The sequence below is a fragment of the Corella eumyota genome, chromosome 5, assembly GCF_963082875.1.
Source record: "Corella eumyota chromosome 5, kaCorEumy4.1, whole genome shotgun sequence".
In the NCBI taxonomy this organism is placed as follows: Eukaryota; Metazoa; Chordata; class Ascidiacea; order Phlebobranchia; family Corellidae; genus Corella; species Corella eumyota.
The window spans coordinates 14628471-14650829 of record NC_137494.1 but is presented as its reverse complement, the minus strand read 5'-3'; the positions used below and the strand labels follow the sequence as shown (position 1 = coordinate 14650829).

Sequence of the window (22359 nt, the reverse complement as noted above, 5' to 3'; positions counted from 1 at the left end):
TTTTTAAAAATTGAATACTGCTGCACATCCGGCAAAAACTGGCAGTAACAATAACCTATAGTTATCACGAAAACTAACGTCATAAAAAATTTTAAAAAGAAAAGCTGCGATGTTATGAAACATTTTTTTAAATTATATAAGAGACCAGCATACGTTCATTATGTTACAGATTATAATTATTACTACAGACTGCGAATTAAGATAAAAATATCATTTTAATAAAATTTGTTTTTTTGTTTAAAAAATAATCAAGATAACTGAACCAAAGTTGTTAACTGTTTAAATTTAACTTAAAAATGAACGTAAGCGTTGTTGCAATCGGTTTGTGTGTTGCATTGTTAAGCGTTGCCTCGGGATTTCAAGAACGTAAGTTTTATGTTTTTAAAATTAAATTATTTTGGCTAATGTTAATGGAAACCATAATTTTTTCTATATCCTCTTAAGGAGATAAGTTTTTGATAATTTTTATCGGGTAAGGGTGTGCGGTTTGGGATGTGTTTAAGCTATCCGTGAACGCCGGGTTCAAGGGCGAATAGCTGTTGTGACGTGTTTGAGCTATCCGTGAACGCCGGGTTCAAGGGCGAATAGCTGTTGTGACGTGTTTGAGCTATCCGTGAACGCCCGGTTCAAGGGCGAATAGCTGTTGTGACGTGTTTGAGCTATCCGTGAACGCCGGGTTCAAGGGCGAATAGTGTGGCAATGGTGCAGCTCAAACCCGAAACCTTTCGGCTCGTAGTTAGGTTCCGAGTTTATATAATGATGATCAGTGGACGATATATATTTCATTTGAAGGCCTACTTTATTAATAAAACAGTCATTTGCGGTACGCTGGTAAATTATTGCCGGCAAATATTGATTAGGAGTTGCGACCATATTACGAGAATTATATTATTAAGTATTGATGATTATTTATATTTATTGCAAATTTTGTAATTCGTTTAACAAATAACCAACATAGACTAGACATAATCTTTTAAAATTTTTTTTTATTTCAGCTCGGGGAATAAAATCTTCCGCTAATATTTGTGAGCACCAGACTCAAACAATTTCCTGTCCTCCCGGATACAAAATCTTTACCGACTCTGCATTTTATGGAAGAACTTCCCCATCCATGTAAAACTTAACATTTTTTGTTAAAGCTTAAAATAAACCTTATACGAATTTTAAACAAGACCTACTTTTTTTCATATCATCTTAAGGTGATAGGCTTTGTATTTTTTCTTGGGTAGGGGTGTGATGTTATGACATGTATAAGCTATCCGTAAACGCCGGCCTCAAGGCCGAATAGTATGGCGACGGTGCGGCTCGGACCCAAAACCTTTTGGTGTGTTTGAGATATCTGTAAACATCGGGCTAAAGGCTGAATAGTGTGGCATTGGTGCGGCTCGAACCCGAAACCTTTTGGTGTGTTTGAGCTATCCGTAAACGCCGGGATCAAAAGCGAATAATGTGACATTGGTGCGGCTCGAACTCGAAACCTTTTGGTGTGTTTGAGGTATCTGTAAACGGCGGGCTAAAGAGCGAATAATGTGACATTGGTGCGGCTCGAACTCGAAACCTTTTGGTGTGTTTGAGGTATCTGTAAACGGCGGGCTAAAGAGCGAATAATGTGACATTGGTGCGGCTCGAACTCGAAACCTTTTGGTGTGTTTGAGCTATCCGTAAACGCCGGGATCAAGAGCGAATAATGTGACATTGGTGCGGCTCGAACTCGAAACCTTTTGGTGTGTTTGAGCTATCTGTAAACGCCGGGCTCAAGAGCGAATAATGTGACATTGGTGCAGCTCGAACCCAAAAGGTGTGTTTAAGCTATCTGTAAACATCGGGCTAAAGATTGAATAATGTGACAATGGTGCGGCTCGAACCCGAAACCTTTCGGCTCGTAATTTGCTGCCATTTTTTTTAGCAACAGCATTTTTAACATCTTTTTTTTTTAGCTGCTCAAGTGGTCCTCAGGCATATGTTGTCGGTTGTGAGGGATGCGGATCGGGCGACAAAATTAAGAATTTGTGCAATGATAGAAATTCGTGTACACTTTATGCTAGCAACAGCGTGTTTGGCGACCCTTGCGTTGGCACAGGAAAATACATACACATTGGATACACATGTTATCCCACCAGTAAGTTCAAGATTAAATATTTTAATAGTTTTTTTAATAATTGTTTCGATTACTTAAATCACAAAAAAAACAAAAAAACGAAGAAAATCTTTTAGCCCGCTTAAATGTGGTTAATATCACCTATTTTTAGGTTGTTTGTAAATAATTTAATACACTTTAAACATAAGATGGCATTAAAAACTATTTTTATAGATCCCACATGTATTTTGTATAGATGATTTTTTCGCGTACTTTAAAACTTTTTTTTTCTTTATTAAAAATGCTAAATAATAAAATTAATATTTTAGAGGGAGCGACAAAGATAAGCATAACCTGCGAGAGACAGAATAATGTATTGTCATGTCCAGCTGGAAAAGGAATAGTCATTGAAAGCGCGATATACGGAAGGACTAGTTCAACAACGTTAGTTTTTTTTTGTATATATATTTATCCTCGATGTGGGAAAGTCGAATGCGCGACTTAAACATAGAGTAACATCAGTTACTCCGACCCAGTCTTGAGTTGCCTGTGGCAGTTTGGTATATTATAGAGACTATAATTGCCCGGTAGTTATGCTGGTTAAGTGCTGGCTCAGCAGAAGTTCATACCGTTTATAGCGCCTTACTCAAGGGCACTACAGCATAAGATCAGTGGGGATTGAACCCACGACCTCATGTGTGGTGTAGCAAGAGTTCTTACCACTACACCACGCTCCCGGCAAACTTTTTTACTTTTTCTTATTTACTTTTTTATGCCAGACTTTCTTTAATGTTAAAAATTATTAGACTGAACAGCATCGTTTTAAAATATGATCAAATTGGGTCGAACTAAGACTGTAGGTACTGATATGATGTTTAGCCTTGCCTATATAAATGTCATATTAAATATTAAAATTCATGTGGATAGATAGACTTAAAACTGCACAAAAAACTATCACCTACTTCTTGTTGAGAATTCTAAGGATTTATTTTTTAAATAAAATGTAATTAAAAAATAATCTGACAAGATTTTAATTTTTAACGATAATATTTTTAGGTGCGGTAACAACGGTAACACAAACTGCGGTGGCTGCGGTGCTGTTGATTACCTAAGGAGCCAATGCAACATGAAAACCAGTTGTAACGTTTATGCTGATAACAGCATTTTCGGTGATCCATGTCAGGGAGTACACAAGTATTTGGAAGTCAAATACACTTGTGCTTCACCACGTAAGTTTTAAACTTTATTTATATCGTGTATTTTTTTTGTATATATTTTTATCCTCGATGTGGGAAAGTCGAATGCGCGACTTAAACATAGAGTAACATCAGTTACTCCGACCCAGTCTCGAGTTGCCTGTGGCAGTTTGGGATATTATAGATTATAATTGCCCGATAATTAAGCTGCTGATTAAGTGCTGGCTCATCATGAGTTTATACCGTTTATAACGCCTTACTTAAAGGCGCTACAGCATGAAAGCAGTGGGGATTGAACCCACAATCTCATGGTGGTGTAGCAAGTGTTTTTACTACTACACCAAGCTGCCGGTTTATTTAAAATTTATGTTAACTGTCTTAAAAAAAGTTTTTTTTAACTTATATTTTTGTGTAAATGCCTATACAATAGTGATTTTTATTTAAAACTATTTAATTTATTTTTTCAATTTTTAGATTAGAGCAACGGTCAAATCATTAACAGAAGTATAATTTTTACAATGTGACATATAATCCTGTTGATTTTCTTAAATTCATCTCAATGTAACCAGAACGGACTTCCCAAATTATTTTAATGTAAATTATTTACTTGAATTTCTCTTTTGTTAATTCAACTGCCATTTTCGCTAATAAAATCACCAAATTTAAAAAAAATATGTTTGTCCTGCTATTCTTAACTTATTTCAGGTTCGTGCGAAATTTTCAGCAATTTTATTGCAGGACCAAAACATTGTAATGTGCCAGTATGTTCAATAGAAGTTTTAAAGCTTAGTCCTGTTTTAAAATATTATTAATTTGTTTTTAAAACTTCAGTATTTAACAATATCAACATAAATAAAAAGTTGTGAATTTTTAATACCTGTTTAAAAAACTTTGTCCTAATTATTTAAAGTCTTAGAGCTCTAGAGTGTTTTTTATGATAGAACACTTTAGTCAACGATTACTATTACTGTTAATAAATTAAGTTTGCAAGCGCTTTAAACCCCAAGAGACAAAGCGCACCTTCCAAACAAGTTTTAAATTGGTCGATGTTATGACCTTTGTAAAGCTTGATTTCTTAGTTAAGTAGAATTAATCACTGGAGACTACAAATTAGGAATTACCAAGGGATTTTTCGGGTAAATATAACTAACAGAGTTTTTACTTAGCGCAAAAAAATAAAACTTTTATGCTCAAGAAAACAGCAAATAGCCTACTTGAGAATATTTAAATTTACAAAAATAAATTCTCACTGGACATTCGACGACAGCTGCCCGGAATAACAACGAGCGATTATCACGTGAAATGACGTCAATAAACCGAAGAGCCAATCAGGTTGCAACAGCTTGTATATAAGGCAAACTTAAGGGGCGAAGGCTTATTTAAATAGCTATACCATACAGAAGAGTGTTATAATTAAAACTGTTTTCTGTTTAGAAATTTTTAAAGTTAAATTAAAGCTGTTAGTTACTTTCATCTAAAAATGAACGTTATTGTAGTCGGTCTGTGTGTTGCTTTTTTAAGCATGGTGTCAGGAGCTCGTAAGTAATAAAGTTTATTAAAATGAATTGTTTTGTCTAATGCATAATATCAAAAAACAAAAATTTTAAATTTGTACGAATAAATATCAGGTCTGTCATTTTTTAGTTACTTTACATAATTTGTAATGCGTTTAAAAAAAATATTTAGTTAAAAAAAAAGATCCAAATTAATCAAAAAACTTGTTTTATTTTTGTTGCAGCACAGGGAAAAAAATACAGCCTTAATATTTGTGAAAACTCGGTGGCTGCGTCCGTTTCTTGTCCCCCAGGATTTAAAATCCATGTTGATGTAGCATTTTACGGACGTACCTCCTCTTCAATGTAAAACCTGACGTTTTAAAAAAAATCAATAAAGTCTTATTAAAGTAACTGTTTAAAGGCATTTATATCACGACTCTTGTCATGTTTTTGAACCAACATTTTAATACATTTCTGTTTCTAGTTGCCCGAATGGTCCACGAGCACAAGTTGCCGGTTGTATGTCTTGTAGCTCTGGGGCAATAATTAGAAATTTGTGCAACAACAGGAATTCATGTGAACTTGAGGCTACCAACAGTGTGTTTGGCAATCCTTGCAAGAGAACAGGCAAATACATACATCTTGAATACACATGCAATCCAATCGGTAAGTTCAAAAAGTGATTACTTATGTGAGTAAATAAATCTCTGACTTGTTTAGTTGAATCGCAAAACCCGTAAAACAAACGTATATATTTCAACCCATTCTAAATAGTTAACACACTTACTTTTTGAATGATCTGCAAAATGTGAAGCTTTTTAAAACATTTTCAGAAATATATAATTATTGTTTTGCGCTAATTTTTCACTTTGTAATATTACAGTAGAAACAAAATCAAGTATAATCTGTGAGGGACAAAGCGATGTTTTGTCGTGTCCAGCTGGAAAAGGAATAGTTATCGAGAACGCAATATTTGGAAGAACTGCTAGAAATACGTTAGTATTAATTTTTTGACATTTTTTAGGGTATAACATGTAGGTACTTTTAGACAACTTGTAAAATAAAGTTGCATTAACATATGGACAGTTTTAAGTAATTTATTCCAAACAACATATACGATTTCAATACTTAGGTTCAGCCTTAAAACTGGATAAAAATCGATTACCTACTTTAGTGTAAACGTAAATTTAATACTTTTAGATGCGGTGGCAACGGACACACCGATTGCGGAAGCTGTGGTTCTATCGATTACCTGCAAAAGCAATGTAACATGCAAACCAGTTGCACCGTTCAAGCTAGTAACGATGTTTTTGGTGATCCTTGTCCCGGGGTGCCTAAATATCTGGACGTTAAATACACTTGCGTCGCACTCCCACCCAGTAAGTTATAAACTTAACATATCAACTTAGATAATTAACGTTATCAGTTTTACGTTTAAAAAAATCGTTTTTGTGTAACGCTTCATCGTTTAGTGATTTGTTTAATAAATTTATGTTTTTATTGTTTAGGTGAGTAGCTGTCAAATCGTCAGTGGTGATAGAAATGTGCATGCCTTATTTACTTGTGGCTTGTTTTGCAAAAAATATTTACTTCAGAATTTTTGTTTGTAACGTGACTTTTAAAATTAATTGATTTTCTTAAATTTACCTCACAGATTTATGTTATTAACAAAATGTAACCATGATCAAGCTACTTAAACCAGAACGGGCTTCCAAAATTATTTTAATGTAAACTACTTACTTGAATTTCTCTTCTGCTAATTCAACTGCCTTTTTCGCTAATAAAATCACAAAGTTTAAAAAAATATGTTTGTTTTGCTATTCTTAACTTATTTAAGGCTCGCGCAAAGTTTCCCACAATTTTATTGTAGGTTCAAAACATTGTAACTTCCCTTTAGTCCGATACAGAAGAGGCTAAGTTTTTTTGAAATATTCTGTTTATCCTCATCTTAAAATATTAATAACATAAATATAAAGTTACAGATTTAAAATAATAGTTTTTAAAGCTTTAAAATAATTGTTTCAGCTTAAACTATATAATATCGTTATTTTTAAAATACATTATTCGAGTGATGCATCATTATGTTACATCATTTATTTTGCAAGTGCTCATTTAAATCCCTAAAGACAGAGCAAACTTTCCCACAAATTTTAAAATAGTTACAGTTATAGCCTTTTTTGTGCTTAATTGTACACCTATGTATCTTTAATCGCTAGAGACTGCAGAATATAGAATAACCAGAGGGACCAAAAATCATCTTGGGATTAATTGCAAACTAATCGGGTGCACAAAAATAAAAGTGTAAAGTCAGTTTACAGTATATGCATTATAGTTAACAAGTTTTACTTGAGGTAAACACAAAGAATAAATGTTTTCAAAAACCCTGATTTTAAAAAGCTTGCTATAGATTTTTTAAATTTGCACAAATCAGCTTTTTTCAGGTGACATTCGAGGACAACTGTTAGCAAAAAACCATGTAATCATCAAGAGAACTGACGTCATTAAAGTTAAGAACCAATCAGGTTGCAACAACCTGTCTATAAAAGAGACCAGAATATTGGAAAATATTAGTTTATTAAGAGAAGTAGAATGCAAACTTGCAATTGCAACGCAAGATCAAACTATTACTTTAATAAAACCGTTTTAGAAAATAATAAGAATAAGTTATTTTTTAGAAAATAATAAGAATAAGTTAACATTTAAATAAAAATGAACTTGAACTTTATTGCAGTCGGGCTGTTAGTTGCTTTTTTAAGCTCGGCGTCAGGATTTCTGCTACGTAAGTATTAAAGTTTACAAAATTAAAATATTTTGTTCAAAAAATATCATAAATTTTTTTTTTACAATTTTATAAATAAATATCAGGCCTGCAATTTTTAAAATTGAACCTACAGAAATAAAAACATTTAAAAGTAATCGAAATTAATCGATAATTTGTAATAATTTTGCTACAGCACTGGGAATAAAACATTCTGTTGATATTTGTGAATATCACTCTGAAACCATTTCCTGTCCTGAAGGATACAAAATCTCAACTGACTCAGCTTTTTACGGACGCACCTCTACTACTCTGTAAACTTAACGTTGTAAAAATCTATTAAAAACATATTTAATAAAATTATAAGTGCAACCTAATGGTTTTTCTTGTTTTTAGTTGTCCTCATGCAAGAATGAATGCTGTCGCTTGTAAAGCTTGTGGCTCTGAAGCAAAAATTAAAAACTTGTGCAATGACAGAAATTCGTGTCATCTTGATGCTAGCAACAGTGTATTTGGCGATCCTTGTGTTACTATAGGAAAATATATACACATTGAATATACATGTTTTCCCATCAGTAAGTTTAAGAATGATTACTTAATTAAATTAATAGTTTTTTCACTCGATTAGTTGAATCACAATATCAAAAAAAATGCAAATATTTCAAGTTGTTTTGGAATAGGTAATATTACAAAATGTAGGGCATATAAAACATTTAATACTGATTTAAAATATTTTTTACTATTTAAGTTTTTTTTTACTTAAACATACTCTAGACTTTCCTTTACTTGCAACTGTGTCTGTTAAGTTATTAAAGTTTAAATAATATTACAGAAGATGCAATAAGGACAAGCATAACTTGTGAAGGACATAACAGTGATTTTTCGTGTCCAGCTGGAAAAGGAATAGTAATTAAGAATGCAGTCTACGGAAGAACCAGTGCAACAGAGTTAGTTTTACGTTGTTAACAATGCTATTTTAAAACGAACTGTGAAATGAATTGCCCTGTTATATAATCGGGTTTGGCTTATCGAAGAACTTAGAACCAATTTTTAATTAGATTAATTTATTTTAAACAACATAAACAATTTTAATATTTAAGTGAAGGCTTAAAACTGCATAAAAAACGATTACCAACTTCTGTTTAAACAAAAATTTGTTATTTTTAGATGCGGTAACAACGGTAACGCCAATTGCGGTGCTTGTGGTGCCGTCGATTACTTACAAGATAAATGCAACATGCAAACCAGTTGTAACGTACGTGCTGGTAACGATATTTTTGGTGATCCATGTCCAGGGGTGCCTAAATATCTGGACGTTCAATACACTTGCGTTCTTCTTTCACCCAGTAAGTTATAAACTTAACATATTAACTTAGATAATTTACGTTATCTGTTTAAAATTTAAAAAACTGAAATTTTGTAAAAATTTTTGTGAACGCTTAATTGTTAAGTGATTTTTTTTTCGTATATCTTTATCCTTGATGTGGGAAAGTCGAATGCGCGACCTAAAGATAGAGTAACATTAGTTACTCCAATCCAGCCTCGAGTTGCCTGTGGCAGTTTGGGATTTATGGATTATAATTGCCCAGTAATTATGTTGCTGATTAAGTGCTGGCTCAGCAGGAGTTTATACCGTTTTTAGCGCCTTACTCAAGGGCGCTACAGCAAGAGTGTAAAGGGGATTAAACCCGCGACCTCATTGTGGTGTAGCAGGTGTTCTTACAACTATACCACGCTGCCGGATTTTTTTTTTTAATAAATTTATGTTTTTACTGTTTAGGTGAGTAGCTGTCAAATCGTCAGTGGCGATAGAAATGTGCATGCCTTATTTACTCGTGTGCTTGTTTTAAAAAAATATATACTTCAAAATTTTTGTTCAAAATATGGCTTTTAAAATTAATTGTTTTTCTTCAATTGACTTGACAAAAGATAAGTTAATTATAAAATGTAATTAAGAACAGCATGCATACTTTTATAACAAGCAAATTCTTATTTTGAAAATAAATCACAAAATTTTTTTAAAGGAACCCAAAATATGTTTTGTGTTATGCATTTCTGGGCGAATTGTTTTAGACCATTTAACAATTCGCAAAAAAAACGAAGTTCCAAATATAGAAAACAAACGCGCAAAAACTATGTGTCGATACAAACAACTGCTATATAAATAAGCACCTTATACGTAATATGATACATCAGATTGTTGCAAGGTATTTAAAGGTGAAAAGAGATAGGCTGTAGTATTAGTTTAGGTAATTGGTAATACCTATAATGTGACACATTTTGAAGAGTAACCTTACTGAAAAATGTATCATAATCGGGTGGATATAACCTAAGTACTTAAGAACAAGGGATTTAAGTCAGTGCACATGTACTGTAGTTTATAGCAAGTTTCAATCTAGCGCAAAAATATAAGTAAAGTTAGTGGCACAAAAAATAAACTTTAGCTAAAATTTTTGTATTTAAAATCGAGCCTAAGAGTCATTGGAATTTACAAAAATAAAGTCTAACGAGAATTATCACTAATTCTGACGTCACAAAAGTTAAGAACCAATCAATTTACAAAACTTGATTATAAAAAGCAAAAAGTTTGTAGCAAGGTTAGGATCATACAACGCAAGATTCAAATATGATTTACAATTATAAGACCTTATTTTAGGTTTGAAATTGTTTAATTTTTACATAAAAATGAACGTAAATGTTCATATAGTTAGTTTGTGCCTTGTGTTATCAAGCATAGCGTGGGGATATAACGAGCGTAAGTATATAAACACTTCAGTAATTTTGAAAGTTCTAAGAAATATTAAATATGATTTGAATTTTAATTTAAAAATATTGGTTCTATTTATCTTTTGATAGATTTTAATTCATTTGAAACAACTTACCAACAGAAATAGAAAAAGAATATTTTTAAAATAAAAAGAATTTAAAAACTAATTTAATATAATTTAAAATTTGTTTTTTTGTAAAATATACGAACTTTGTTACAGAAACAGGAATTAGGTATTCAGCCGATATTTGCGAGGGGGATACCGAGACTATTTCTTGTCCGGATGGATACGTAATCTCAACTAACTTTGCATTTTACGGTCGCAACTCTTCTATCATGTAAACTTTTAAAAAAGTTATTTAAAATTTCCTACTGCTCTCATGCCGTAGCGCCCTTTAGTAAGGCGCTGTAAACGGCATAAACTCCTGCTGAGCCAGCACTTAAACAGCAGCATAATTATTGGGAAATTATAATCTATAATATCTCAAACTGCTACAGGCAACTCAAGACTGGGTCGAAGTAATTGATGTTACTCTATGTTTAGGTCGCGCATTCGACTTTCCCGCATCGAGGATTAAGATATATACAAAAATAAATTATAATATTTTAAACTGCCATAGGCAACTCGAGACTGGGTCGAAGTAATTGATGTTACTCTATGTTTAGGTCGCGCATACGACTTTACACATCGAAGATAAAGAAATAAAAAAAACTAACTCGCAAAGACATTAATATTTTTTTATACTCTTACAGTAGAATTTTTATAAATTTTTGTCTGTTTTTAGCTGCTCAAGTGGTCCTCAGGCATTTGTTGCCGCTTGTAGAGCTTGTGGTTCAGGCGACATAATTGGAAATTTGTGCAATAACATGACTTCGTGTACCCTTGAGGCCAGCAGCAGCGTGTTTGGCGACCCTTGCGTTGGCACAGGAAAATACATACACATCGAATACACATGTTATCCTGTCAGTGAGTTTAAAATTGTAATTTTTGACAAAATTTTTTAATTACCAACCACATTTGTTAAAGCGCAAATCCAAGAAAACGAAGTATTTATTTCAGCCCATTTAAAAGGGGTTAATGTCACCTCTTTTTAAGTAATTTATAACTGACCAGGTCATTTAAGGCATCAGATAAAAATTAACTTATTTTTATGGTTTGCCAATTTGTTTTTTCAATTTAATTTCAAATAAGGACAACTCGACATGCTTAATTTTTTTTGCATTTAAATAAGACATTAAAGTATAATGTATATTACAAAAGGGCCAATATTAACAAGTATAACCTGTGAAGAAAGAAACGGTATTCTGACTTGTCCCTGGCCTAACCGGATTCTAATTCAAAGTGCAATGTATGGAAGAACTAGTTCAACAATGTAAGAAACATCTACTCTAAGCTGTATTAGAAATAAGATCAATTTAATATATAAGTATTGAGGGTCGAAGCAAGGACCTTGTGTATATAGACCGACAGCGTGGTGTAGTAGTTAGAACACTTCATATTTCATGAGGTCCTGTGGTCATTCCTACTACTCTCATGCTGTAGCGCCCTTTAGAAAGGCGCTATAAACGGTATAAACTCCTGATGTGCCAGCACTTATTCAGCATTGGCCTATAATATGGACATATATATAAGCTTCATTTTGTTCAGATGTGGTGATAACGAAATCACCAACTGCACGGCCTGTGGGGCCTTTGATTACATACAAGACCAATGCAACATGAACTCGATCTGCAGAATATTTCCAAGCGACAGAATTTATGGTAACCCTTGCCCAGGAGTATCTAAATATTTAGAGATTCAATACTCGTGCGTTCCAATCAGTGAGTTTTAATTTTTTTTTAACATTATTTAGATAATAATTTTCCGCCAACGTGATATAGTGATAAGAACACTTACTTCACCACACATGAGGTCGTGGGTTCAATCCCCACTGATCTCATGCTGTAGCGCCCTTGAGTAAGGCGCTATAAACGGTATAAACTCCTGTTGAGCCAGCACTTAATCAGCAGCATTATTACCGAACTGGGTTGGAGTACTCTATGGATAAGTCGACTTTCCCACATCGAGGGTAAAGATATATACAGAAAAAATATAAAAAATAACTTATGTTAACTGTTTTTTATTTTGGAAAAAAATGTTTTTTAGTAGATTTTTTGTAATGCTCAGGCTACATGCTTTTTGCATTATTTTTTTATTTAATTATGTTTTAAAATTTTTAGATTAATGTAAAGGTCCAATCTACAACATATTGCAGTTTTTATAATGTTACTTTACAACCTATATACTTTATTAGGATCCAAGACAAAGCTATTAAACTGTGTATATTTCATTTTGTTATTGCACTTATATAAGATTGATTGTATAACCAAATATATTATTGAGTTGCTCTATATAGATTTTGTCATTTTTTCTCGTTGCATTGTTGTAATATTAATTGTAAATGTATTTATTATTTACTTTTATCAATGCGCGAAAAAACAAAATAAAAAAAAATAAATTTACAGATGGTTAAATTATAGCATTAGTTTAAATGTACATTTAAATACATAACTATTACTTTTAAAATATTTTACGTATATAAATTAGGAAGAATAATATAAAAAGTTTTTATAATTTATAAGTGGTTTAAAATCAATTGATTTTCTTTAATTAAACCTGACAAAAATACTTTATTTATGGAAAGTCAAAATTATCGAGCTGCTTGATTATATAACAAACAAAAACCCAACAGTATTTAAATACACTTCATACGAAGAAATTATTTCAAAGAATAAGTTGTGAAAGCTTTTAAGAAAACGCGAAACTTAGAATATGTTTTGTGTTTAAGCACTTTTCTGAATAAATCAACATTACGCAAAACCCACAGGTTCGAAATAGTTCTAAATTTAGCGAAAAAGAACGCACATGTCTAGCGAAAAATATTCGCCGATACAAATAACTGGCGTATAAATAAGCACCTTTTACGTAACAGGATATATCAGATTATTGCAAAGTAACTAAATGTGAATGGAGACAGGTTGTTATACCAGTTGAAGTATTTCGTTAAGCCTATAATGTTTTAATAATAAAACGTAAATATATATATGATAAATTGACGATTCGTTTACAGAATAAAAGAGTTAAGAAAATTGAAAGTCGACTTATATAGTTGTTACGTTATTACCATTGAACTGTTATAGTATAACACTTCAAATATAGCAAGATATTTAGGCGTAAATTATATTCTACAGACTTTATATTACATATTAGACTTGAATATGTACTTGTTTGTTTTTTTAGCTTATATATAGTTCGTTATATTAAGAAAACTTAAGAAAAATACAAATGCATTTGAAATTGGATTTACGGTTTTTGATTTACATTTCGGTTATTTTGGTCGGAAATTTTGATATCATTTTCGCTGGAAAAACAGCAGCGCGGTCCGGCGCAGCAGCTGCAAGTCGTATCGATGGTAGTCAGTTCAATAAAGAAAAAGGTAAGAGTGAAAATTATTGTTTTTTATGCACTAGTGATAATGAAAGGGTAAAAAATGCTATATCATTTTCATTGTACAAAATATGCTATTATTTGAAATTCCATACTGTAATTTAATAAAAATAAGGCAACTAAATTCAATACTTTTATCATTTAAAACATTGCAGTTTAAGTTTAATACTAACAAATTATTTTTTTCTTTTTATACTTTTATAAAACAAAATAATAAGTGATTATAAATGAAGTAATAGAAATTTAAAAATATTACTAAAATTAGCAATTTTTTTGCAAAATCTAACTTGTTTATTTTACAGATACTGTACATTCAAAAGATAATGGGGGTATAGGGGAACATGTTAACGTCTTGGAACCCAAAACCTTGACCCAGAAACTTAAAAACGATTTATTAAGAGGTTATGATAAATCTGTTATGCCACTTTTAAATCAAACAGACAACATGAGAATTAAAGTTGGGTTCACTTACAGACAGGTAATACGTTTTTAATATTTTATATATTGTTAATAATTTATTTTAAAGCAACATTAAGGCGATATCCAATATACCAAAGCGTTTTTTTTTTCTATATTTAAATTCCTGACAAAATATTTGGTAAAATTTAACATAAAATATTAATAACAAAAGTGTAAATGATATCCTTTTGCATTTTGATATATGAAGTCGTACTTCCGTGGATATGACGTAATATTGCATTACAAATGACGTCATATTTTGCTTTTAGGTATTGGACTTGGACGAAAAAAATCAAATCCTTAAAAGTCTGGTTTGGTATCGTTTGTTTTGGGTGGATCAACTTATGACATGGGATCCTGAAGAATATGAGAATATAAAAGAAAGTATGTAAAACACTTTATAAGATTGTTGGTATTGCATTACATGAGTTTTAGACACATCAATAACAATCTATACAATGCAAAAATGATAAAAACAATTTTATAGTTTAAAATATAGGTAAAAAATACTTTTCATATAATTTTATATAGGGATCAATTTATGTGTTGTTTTATGTAGGGCGATAATATCTTGTTCTATATAAAAGCGTCTACTGTTATCATATTCTTTTGTTACCATATTTGATTTACACGATAAGGTTGAATTGTACTATCAAATTCCTATGTTTTGTTGTATATTCATAAGAGGTATTTGTAATAGAGAAATTTTGACACTTTCTTGAAAAAAGTTTTAAAGTTAAATAATATTATGATTTTTGCACAGTTTTTTGTACTTATAGGGGTACAATTAATCTAAGCTTCCTCTTCTAATATATAATTTGTTTTTTTTCATTTTATTTTTAATATCAAATTTTAGAATTCTGTGAATTGTTTTTAGAAAATAACCAAAGTTTAACAATTTTTAAATTAATTCTTTAATCATTACTTTTAGTTTATTTTTTAATATTTTTTCATTACTTTTTTAGTTGAAATCCCATGCAGCCAAATATGGATGCCTGATATAGTGATGTACGAAGAAATAGGAGTAAGGGATTACTCACCAAGATTACCTTACGTGAGAATAAAAAACAACGGCCTGGTTTCGTACCTGGAACCTACGGTGTTCGAAACATCTTGTAACATTGACACTGCCTTCTTTCCATTTGATATACAAGTAAGATGGCAACATATTTAATATAAAAAAAAAAAATTATTTTTGTTGTAGTAATTTTATATAAAGAGTTGTAGATTTAAAAGTAAAAAGAACTTAATTTTCATTTCGTTAAGATAATTTTAAGTTAAGTCTTAAAAAGCAGTGTTTTGCTAATAGGCTATATTCGTTGGTATTTATCAATTACTAAAACTAAAATTTAGGACATAAAAATCTAGAGTTTTGTATATAAATATTTAATGTTTAATACTTAATATGTAATTCTATTTAACTTAAAACGTAAATATCTCGACCGCAAATTTTTAGGAGAACTTGTTTTCGGAAAAGGCAAATACGAGAAAGACCTTTTAAGAATGACGCATACTGATGAGTTTGGTTTACCAAAAAAAAATTTATTTCGTTGTTTTAAAAAGAATTGAGAAATGCAGTTTTAATTAAAAAATTATTGTTTTTTTAAGTGTAGAAATAATTGGTTTTCCAAATAAATTTATCTGTTTTATGACTAAGCTTTGTCAGTTTTAAATGTAGACCTGATGATATAAACTGTTTATTGCTATTGGAATTTCAATTTTTGAATTAACCAAAATGTGATACCAGTAACTTGTATAAGTCTTTGTTTTAAGGCATGTCATATGACTTTCGTCTCATGGACCCAATCGATTTTGCATGTTGACCTTTTAACGGATCGACCTCAGGATAAAATGAGCGCAGATGCTTCAACTTTCTTTATCAATACCGGAGAGTGGCGGTTCGTCAAGTTAATAGTCATGAAAACGGTAACAAACTATAATGTAAAATAACTTTTAAAGATGTAATATAAGATAAAAATAAATGTAAAAATCAGTCGAAGGTTGCTGCCAAAAAACTATATGACAGCTTACAAAAAAACATTATATAATGTAGTAAAATAGCCTATTCGAAGAAACAAAAATTTTTTTAATAATTTGAGACTGGTTTTACAAATATCAGGAAGTAATTATAAATAAATTGACAATTAAATCAAATTTTAACGTTTTGAAAAGGATGCAAGTGTATGTTGTTTACTTATTAATTGTTTATTTGTTTTAATATGACATTGCAAGATATTTTTATGATTGATTTTTGTTTTAGGTTACTGATTATTCGTCTTTACTTAGCCACGATTCCGTTGCAGAATTAGAGAAAGAAAAAAGTCAAATACATCCAAAGTATGAAAATATTGGTTAAATTTTTCACATGCTTTTACTCTATTGGATAATATATTCTCAAACTGTTGTGTATTAAATGTTTTACTATTTAAACTTTAAACATTTTTTTATATATCTTTATCCTTGATGTGGGAAGATCAAATGCGCGACACAAACATGGAGTAACATCAGTAACCCCGACCCAGTCTTAAGTTGCCTGTGGCAGTTTGGGATATTATAGATTATATTTGACTGATAGTTAAGCTGCTGATTAAGTGCTGGCTCAGCAGGAGTTCGTACCGTTTAAAGCACCTTATTCGAAGGGCCCTACATCATAAGAGCAGTGGGAGTTAAACCCACAACCTTATGTGGTGTAGCAAGTGTTCTTACCACGACACAATATTACTTTTAGCCACAATGAAAGTATGATGACAGTAGATTTAATCCAGCCTGGAGTTTACCGAATACCTGTCGACACCCCAGCCACATCGACCTTACTTGGAGGAATCAAAATGTCAGCAGACATGTTTTCAGAGGTAATATTTATATTTAACTATGATTAACTTGACCAAGCCTTGATGAATTTACCAGTTTTTTGTATTGCTGACTTAGTAATATCGTCCATTGCCAGATAATTAACCTGCTATATAACATTTAAACTGATACAGTTAAGTAAGCTCACCTTAGGCTAAATACCATTTTTACGACTTTTTTAGTAATTTTTTGGGTAGGAAAAAAGATACTTTCAAATAACTTTGTCTTTAAAAATGTTTCACATATAAATTTTACAAATATAACACATACAGAAAACCTATTAATTAAGGCATTTCTAATTAATTTATATGATTCAGGTTAAATTTACGATCACACTTCGACGTAACTCGTCCTTGTACATGCAAAGTATGCTATTTCCAAGCATTTTGCTCACAACTGTTGCTGTGCTGGGCTTTTATTTACCCCCAGACTCTGGAGAAAGAATTGGACTACAAATCACAATACTTTTGACCTTCATGGTAAGTATATGTTCGTACTTTATAGAGTTTAACAAATAAGTGGCAATATCAATTTAAAAGATTCAACAAACAATATATTAGGTAGTGGAAAAATGACAAAATCATTTTTAAAACCTAAAGTAGGTATTGAATTTAACAGTTTGTTGCAGAATATATTATAACATGGCTACTAGACCAAATATTAAAAGGATTTTTGGTTTAAAAACATCAATAAATGCAGTATTTCTATATGCATACAGCGAAATTTAAGTCATTAGTTTGTAAAACTCAACCTAAAAACAGCATTTTAATTCCTGTTTTAAAATTTTATGACAGTTTAAATATTGGTTATAACAAAACTTAAAAATCGTTGCACATATGTTACAAATCTACATTTAAATTATATTTATATATATTAAGGTGTGTTTAATATTTTTTAATATTAAATTTATGATAAAATTATATTTTGTCGATTTTTTGCAATTTCTCAATACGGCCTAGCCTAATAGTAATTGAACATTTAATAATTACCGAACATTCAAAGGATGTACCAAATAAGTGACAGACATAATATTGACTGTCCGTCAATTTGCGATAGTCTTTGCGGATTTCCCTTTATTGTATTTAGTTAAATATAAAAGTATTTGTTTAAATTATGTTATACATCTAATATTATATTAGGTCAAAGGGAAGATATCCATATATTGTCTTGAATATAATGCACGACCCATTTACATACAAGTTTAAGTAGATGCCGATAATCTAAATATTTATTAACACCTATTTATATGAGTTTATTTTTCAGGTATTCCTGTTAGCTGTTGGTGAAATGTTCCCTGCTTCTACAGGGCCTTACCTTGGCGTTTACTTTGTCATTTGTATGGGACTGTTAGGCCTTAATCTGCTTATGACTGTTATGGTGCTGAATATACATTTTAAGCCTGTTATTCTAAATGCCAAACGCTCGAAACATATCATAACAAAGGGGTAAGTGGTTTGTTGGAACAAGAAATTTCGTAGTTCACCCAAGCTTGTAATTCCAGTTTCATCTTAAATAACTTTACGCTTATTAAATAAAAAAAAACACAAATTTTTCTAAGTTTCAGTTCAATAACTTTACTGATTTTAAGCTTACAATATACCCAAATTAGTGTACCGAAATATAATTAGGTTGTGTAGTCTGGTCCATCTAGTCTACAGTAAATAAGTTTTTGAACAAATTATTCATGGTTTGGTGCCTTCATTTTTACATAAAATTTTTACATAAAAAAGTGACTTGTTTTTTAATTAAATATTTGTAAAATATTAGAGTTTTTTATGTTTTGTAGGTCTCTTTGGTCGCGTATTAGTAGGAAGAAAACAGACGACGATCCCTCAATGCGAATGACTTGTAATAACTCAGTTGTATCAATTAGACTTCGACAAATCTTGCAATTTTGCGACCGCCATTGGAGCTTAGGCGAAAAGACTGCAAATTGGATGAAACCAATCTATACAAAAATGCCTTGCGATAGGGAATACCTAAAAGAAAACGAAGCCCTACGTCACAACAAAAAGTCACCAACATGTAGTTTACAATTAGATGATAGTTCGAGTATTGATTCATCATGCCATGATGATACCACATGCAAAAATGAAATTTTGAACGAACCAGACGATGTTACTCAACCAAGGCGATCTCTTCAAACTGCGCCTAATTACGACGTGAGGTAATACCACTAAATAAACATAAGCACATGCTCGATTTTAAAAGCTGGCTTATTGGAATTTTCAATAAAACCAAACTTAATTTATTTTCAAGCGTTAATAGGAATTTACAAAAAGCTTTTTTATGTTCAATGTCTATAACTTGACCCTTTAACAATAGTGCTTTATTTGTTTTGTAAACTTAGCTGTTGAAGCTATAATTCATCTCAATTTTTTTATCAACAGCTATAGAAAATATTATACGATATTCCACCTTTAGACTGATAATAGAAAAAAGCTTTGTAGAAAAATACAACTTTTAAATAATTGGATGTAATGATAAATAGAACTTATAAATGTGCTATAAATAAAGCAATAAAGACAAAAAACAACACAACCAACAGCGACAACATACCACAACTAAGCTTATAAAGTCTTAACAAACCTAACATAGAAGATTTTTATATTTTATATGTTTTAGTTATAGCACTCCTGATTTAAGAAAAAGCAATGGGGCAACAAACAAAGAACTAACGAAAGCAAATTCACTTTTGGTCGAAACGAAACAACTTTCATCGCCAATGGCAACAACCGTGACGTCAAGCCTTTTAGAGAAGGAAAATGACGTCATTGTAAAGAATTCTTCGGATAAGGTCGACGTGAATCGTGGTAAAGCGAAGACTAAACATCGTGGTAGCATTCTGCCTGATAGAAATGTTCTAGCGAACCTTAAAAACTACATTCACACAAAGGTAAATAAACCTTAAATTTGCTTAACACTTAATTGATTAGCAAGTCATAAAAGATAAGTCTTGTAAAGTTCGTTGGTAATGTAAAAATACTTTAAATATGTGCCTTATGTGTTTATCAATATTGTGTTATCTGGGTCATTAAATACTAATTATATGACATAAGGCATAATTATAACTTTAGAACCTTTGATAACTTCTACTTCAACGCAACTTGTTGTGACATGTTAGAGCTATTTGCAAACTCTAAGTTCAAGAGCGAATAATGTGGCATTGGTGTGGCTTGAACCTGAAACCTTTTGGTGTGTTTAAGCTATCTGTAAATGCTGGGCTCAAGGGCAAATAGTGTGACATTGGTGCGGCTTGAACCCGAAACCTTTTGGTGTGTTTAAGCTATCTGTAAATGCTGGGCTCAAGGGCGAATAGTGTGACATTGGTGCGGCTTGAACCCGAAACCTTTTGGTGTGTTTAAGCTATCTGTAAATGCTGGGCTCAAGGGCGAATAGTGTGGCATTGGTGCGGCTTGAACCCAAAACCTTTCAGCTTGTAGTTTGATCCCATTATTGGTACACTACACTACCGGACATAGGTTCTTTTAGCACTAAAAATATTTGACCTTCTCTGTTGCGCCAACGGTGGCCAGGTTAATGCAAAACAACAAAGCGGTTAAAAGCTGCCTTTTTAATTAAAGCATTTCAACGATAGTAGGCATATTTTTAACAATTTTTTTTTTTTACAGACCGCTGACAAACATCGCAAACGAGATTGCCAGGGAAGGATCGAGAGGAAAAAATGGAAATCAGTGAGAGAGGAACGGGAAGAAATGGAAAGCTTGGAACACGAGGAATGGAAGAGTGTTGCCAGAGCAATAGACACTTTATTCTTCCGGGTTTACGTTTTATTTATCATAATCTCACATTGTGGATTAGCTATTGTTGCGTTCCATGCCTGGTGTGTAGGAGAATAAGTTAATTAATAAAATTAATTAATAATTAGTAATTAAACAATGGTGTTAACATGAGTAAGTATTGTTTAAAGACTTGTGACATGGAAGCAGTGGGAATCTAACCCAAAGCCTCAAATTATTTTAACTCAACGACAACAAAATGTTGTATTGTTTTAAGTTTTAAGGCTTATTCAAAAAATTTCTTTTTTTACTTGGTTAAAGTGTTACCTTTGTTCCTATGTAGAATTTTGTTAATACCGCTTCAGTTTTATGTGAAAAAGTTCAATTTGCGTTAATATGACATGCGAATAAAATGTGTATTTTATAAGAATTGTCTCTACAAAAGCAAGTTACCAATGGACACCGACCAATATAATACAAGTATTTAAATCTACAAAAATTGTTATCAACCGCAGAAAAAAAGGCTAAAAACAAACACCACCTAAAAGACGCAAGCTACTTTTTTACATCTTTAGAGATGTCGTCAAATTTAAAACCCCTCAAACCTTAAAAAGCATTATTTTGTCCTCTTAAAACACCAAGAAGTCTTCTAAACGAAAATTGGGCAAACTTTACTGACAGGATGCGGTATTCCCGCTACAGCGACAAACAAATTTCCCATGGCAAGAATTCTGCAAACCTGCTGATAGACAATTAACAAAACATGGTCCGCTGCAGAAAGGCTCAGATTTACCCGAGTTGTTAGGTTTACAAGAGCATGGTTTTTCAGGTGGTGAAGTTGGTACAACGCTGGTGACACGGGATTGTAAGACGTTGTTGTGTTGTAAAGAGTAGCATTGTGAGGAGGTTTGATTTGAGCATTGTGCATTACATGATCTTTCTATATAAAGGATAAATAAGGAATTCAAAAAAAGGCTGGTTATTAAATTTTTTAACTATTACTGCGTCAGTACATGCACTTTTAACTTACTCCTTAAGGTCCAAGTTTAATTCTATTCTTAGGTTGTCTTACCAACGGAACTTCATTTTGCTAGATCCAAAACCCATTAGCAGTTTAATAAACCATTAAAACTTGGTCATAAAGTTTCAAAATTTATGTCGAAACACATACTTGTAATGTATGAGTTAGGGTCTCGTGTTTATACCCCAATGTCAGGTTGTCAAAAAAACTTACAACCGATGCCACCAATACTACAACAAAGGCCTAACTATTTAAAAACTAAAGTTTATGTTAGACAGTTTAGTTAGCTATTCCACAAAAAGTTAAATATAAAAAGTATTATTAATTATATAATTAAATGCATCTTTACACTTACCCTTGCTAGGAAGCGAATATATTTGTCGATCAATCAAGTTCTGCTCTTCGTCGAGGTATTTTCTTTTATGATATGCCACTGCCAAATAAAACTCGATCTTCAAAAATCCAACAGTTTTTGTTCTTATTGCACAACCAAATACCTTTGCCCTTG

The 22359-nt window shown here is 31.6% G+C and overlaps 3 protein-coding genes across 3 annotated transcripts; all 3 read left to right on the top strand.

Annotated features, from left to right (window-relative positions):
• Positions 1–224: 224 nt before the first annotated feature.
• On the top strand, positions 225–12734 carry LOC145753571 (uncharacterized). The gene is made up of 16 exons (XM_082569976.1): positions 225–366; positions 996–1113; positions 1938–2119; positions 2407–2521; positions 3134–3306; positions 7474–7548; positions 7724–7841; positions 7924–8102; positions 8360–8474; positions 8695–8873; positions 10172–10282; positions 10515–10632; positions 11080–11261; positions 11556–11667; positions 11943–12115; positions 12515–12734. Exons 1-16 carry the CDS (start codon positions 297–299, stop codon positions 12517–12519), a joined length of 2025 nt encoding a protein of 674 aa, XP_082426102.1. The 5' UTR covers positions 225–296; the 3' UTR covers positions 12520–12734.
• LOC145752520 (L-rhamnose-binding lectin CSL3-like) lies at positions 4706–6553 on the top strand. The gene is made up of 6 exons (XM_082568820.1): positions 4706–4811; positions 5012–5132; positions 5254–5435; positions 5653–5764; positions 5970–6148; positions 6278–6553. Exons 1-6 carry the CDS (start codon positions 4754–4756, stop codon positions 6283–6285), a joined length of 660 nt encoding a protein of 219 aa, XP_082424946.1. The 5' UTR covers positions 4706–4753; the 3' UTR covers positions 6286–6553.
• Positions 12735–13578: 844 nt separating the features above from the next.
• Positions 13579–21241, top strand: LOC145752421 (uncharacterized). Its single transcript, XM_082568707.1, has 12 exons — positions 13579–13770; positions 14084–14259; positions 14510–14624; positions 15206–15393; positions 16014–16166; positions 16501–16577; positions 16969–17092; positions 17408–17569; positions 18354–18535; positions 18877–19257; positions 19716–19986; positions 20723–21241. The coding sequence occupies exons 1-12, from the start codon at positions 13620–13622 to the stop codon at positions 20948–20950; spliced, it is 2208 nt and encodes a 735-aa protein (XP_082424833.1). The 5' UTR covers positions 13579–13619; the 3' UTR covers positions 20951–21241.
• Positions 21242–22359: the final 1118 nt, after the last annotated feature.

Bases quoted from the DNA above. Each gene is read 5' to 3' on its own strand.
- LOC145752520 (XM_082568820.1), top strand. From the start codon at position 4,754: ATGAACGTTATTGTAGTCGGTCTGTGTGTTGCTTTTTTAAGCATGGTG. The intron at 4,812-5,011 runs GTAAGTAATAAA...TTTTTGTTGCAG, and splicing joins AAGCATGGTGTCAGGAGCTC to CACAGGGAAAAAAATACAGC. The intron at 5,436-5,652 runs GTAAGTTCAAAA...GTAATATTACAG, and splicing joins ATACACATGCAATCCAATCG to TAGAAACAAAATCAAGTATA.
- LOC145752421 (XM_082568707.1), top strand. From the start codon at position 13,620: ATGCATTTGAAATTGGATTTACGGTTTTTGATTTACATTTCGGTTATT. The intron at 13,771-14,083 runs GTAAGAGTGAAA...TTTATTTTACAG, and splicing joins TCAGTTCAATAAAGAAAAAG to ATACTGTACATTCAAAAGAT. The intron at 19,258-19,715 runs GTAATACCACTA...TATATGTTTTAG, and splicing joins GCGCCTAATTACGACGTGAG to TTATAGCACTCCTGATTTAA.
- LOC145753571 (XM_082569976.1), top strand. From the start codon at position 297: ATGAACGTAAGCGTTGTTGCAATCGGTTTGTGTGTTGCATTGTTAAGC. The intron at 8,874-10,171 runs GTAAGTTATAAA...TACAATTATAAG, and splicing joins TTGCGTTCTTCTTTCACCCA to ACCTTATTTTAGGTTTGAAA. The intron at 11,262-11,555 runs GTGAGTTTAAAA...ATATTACAAAAG, and splicing joins ATACACATGTTATCCTGTCA to GGCCAATATTAACAAGTATA.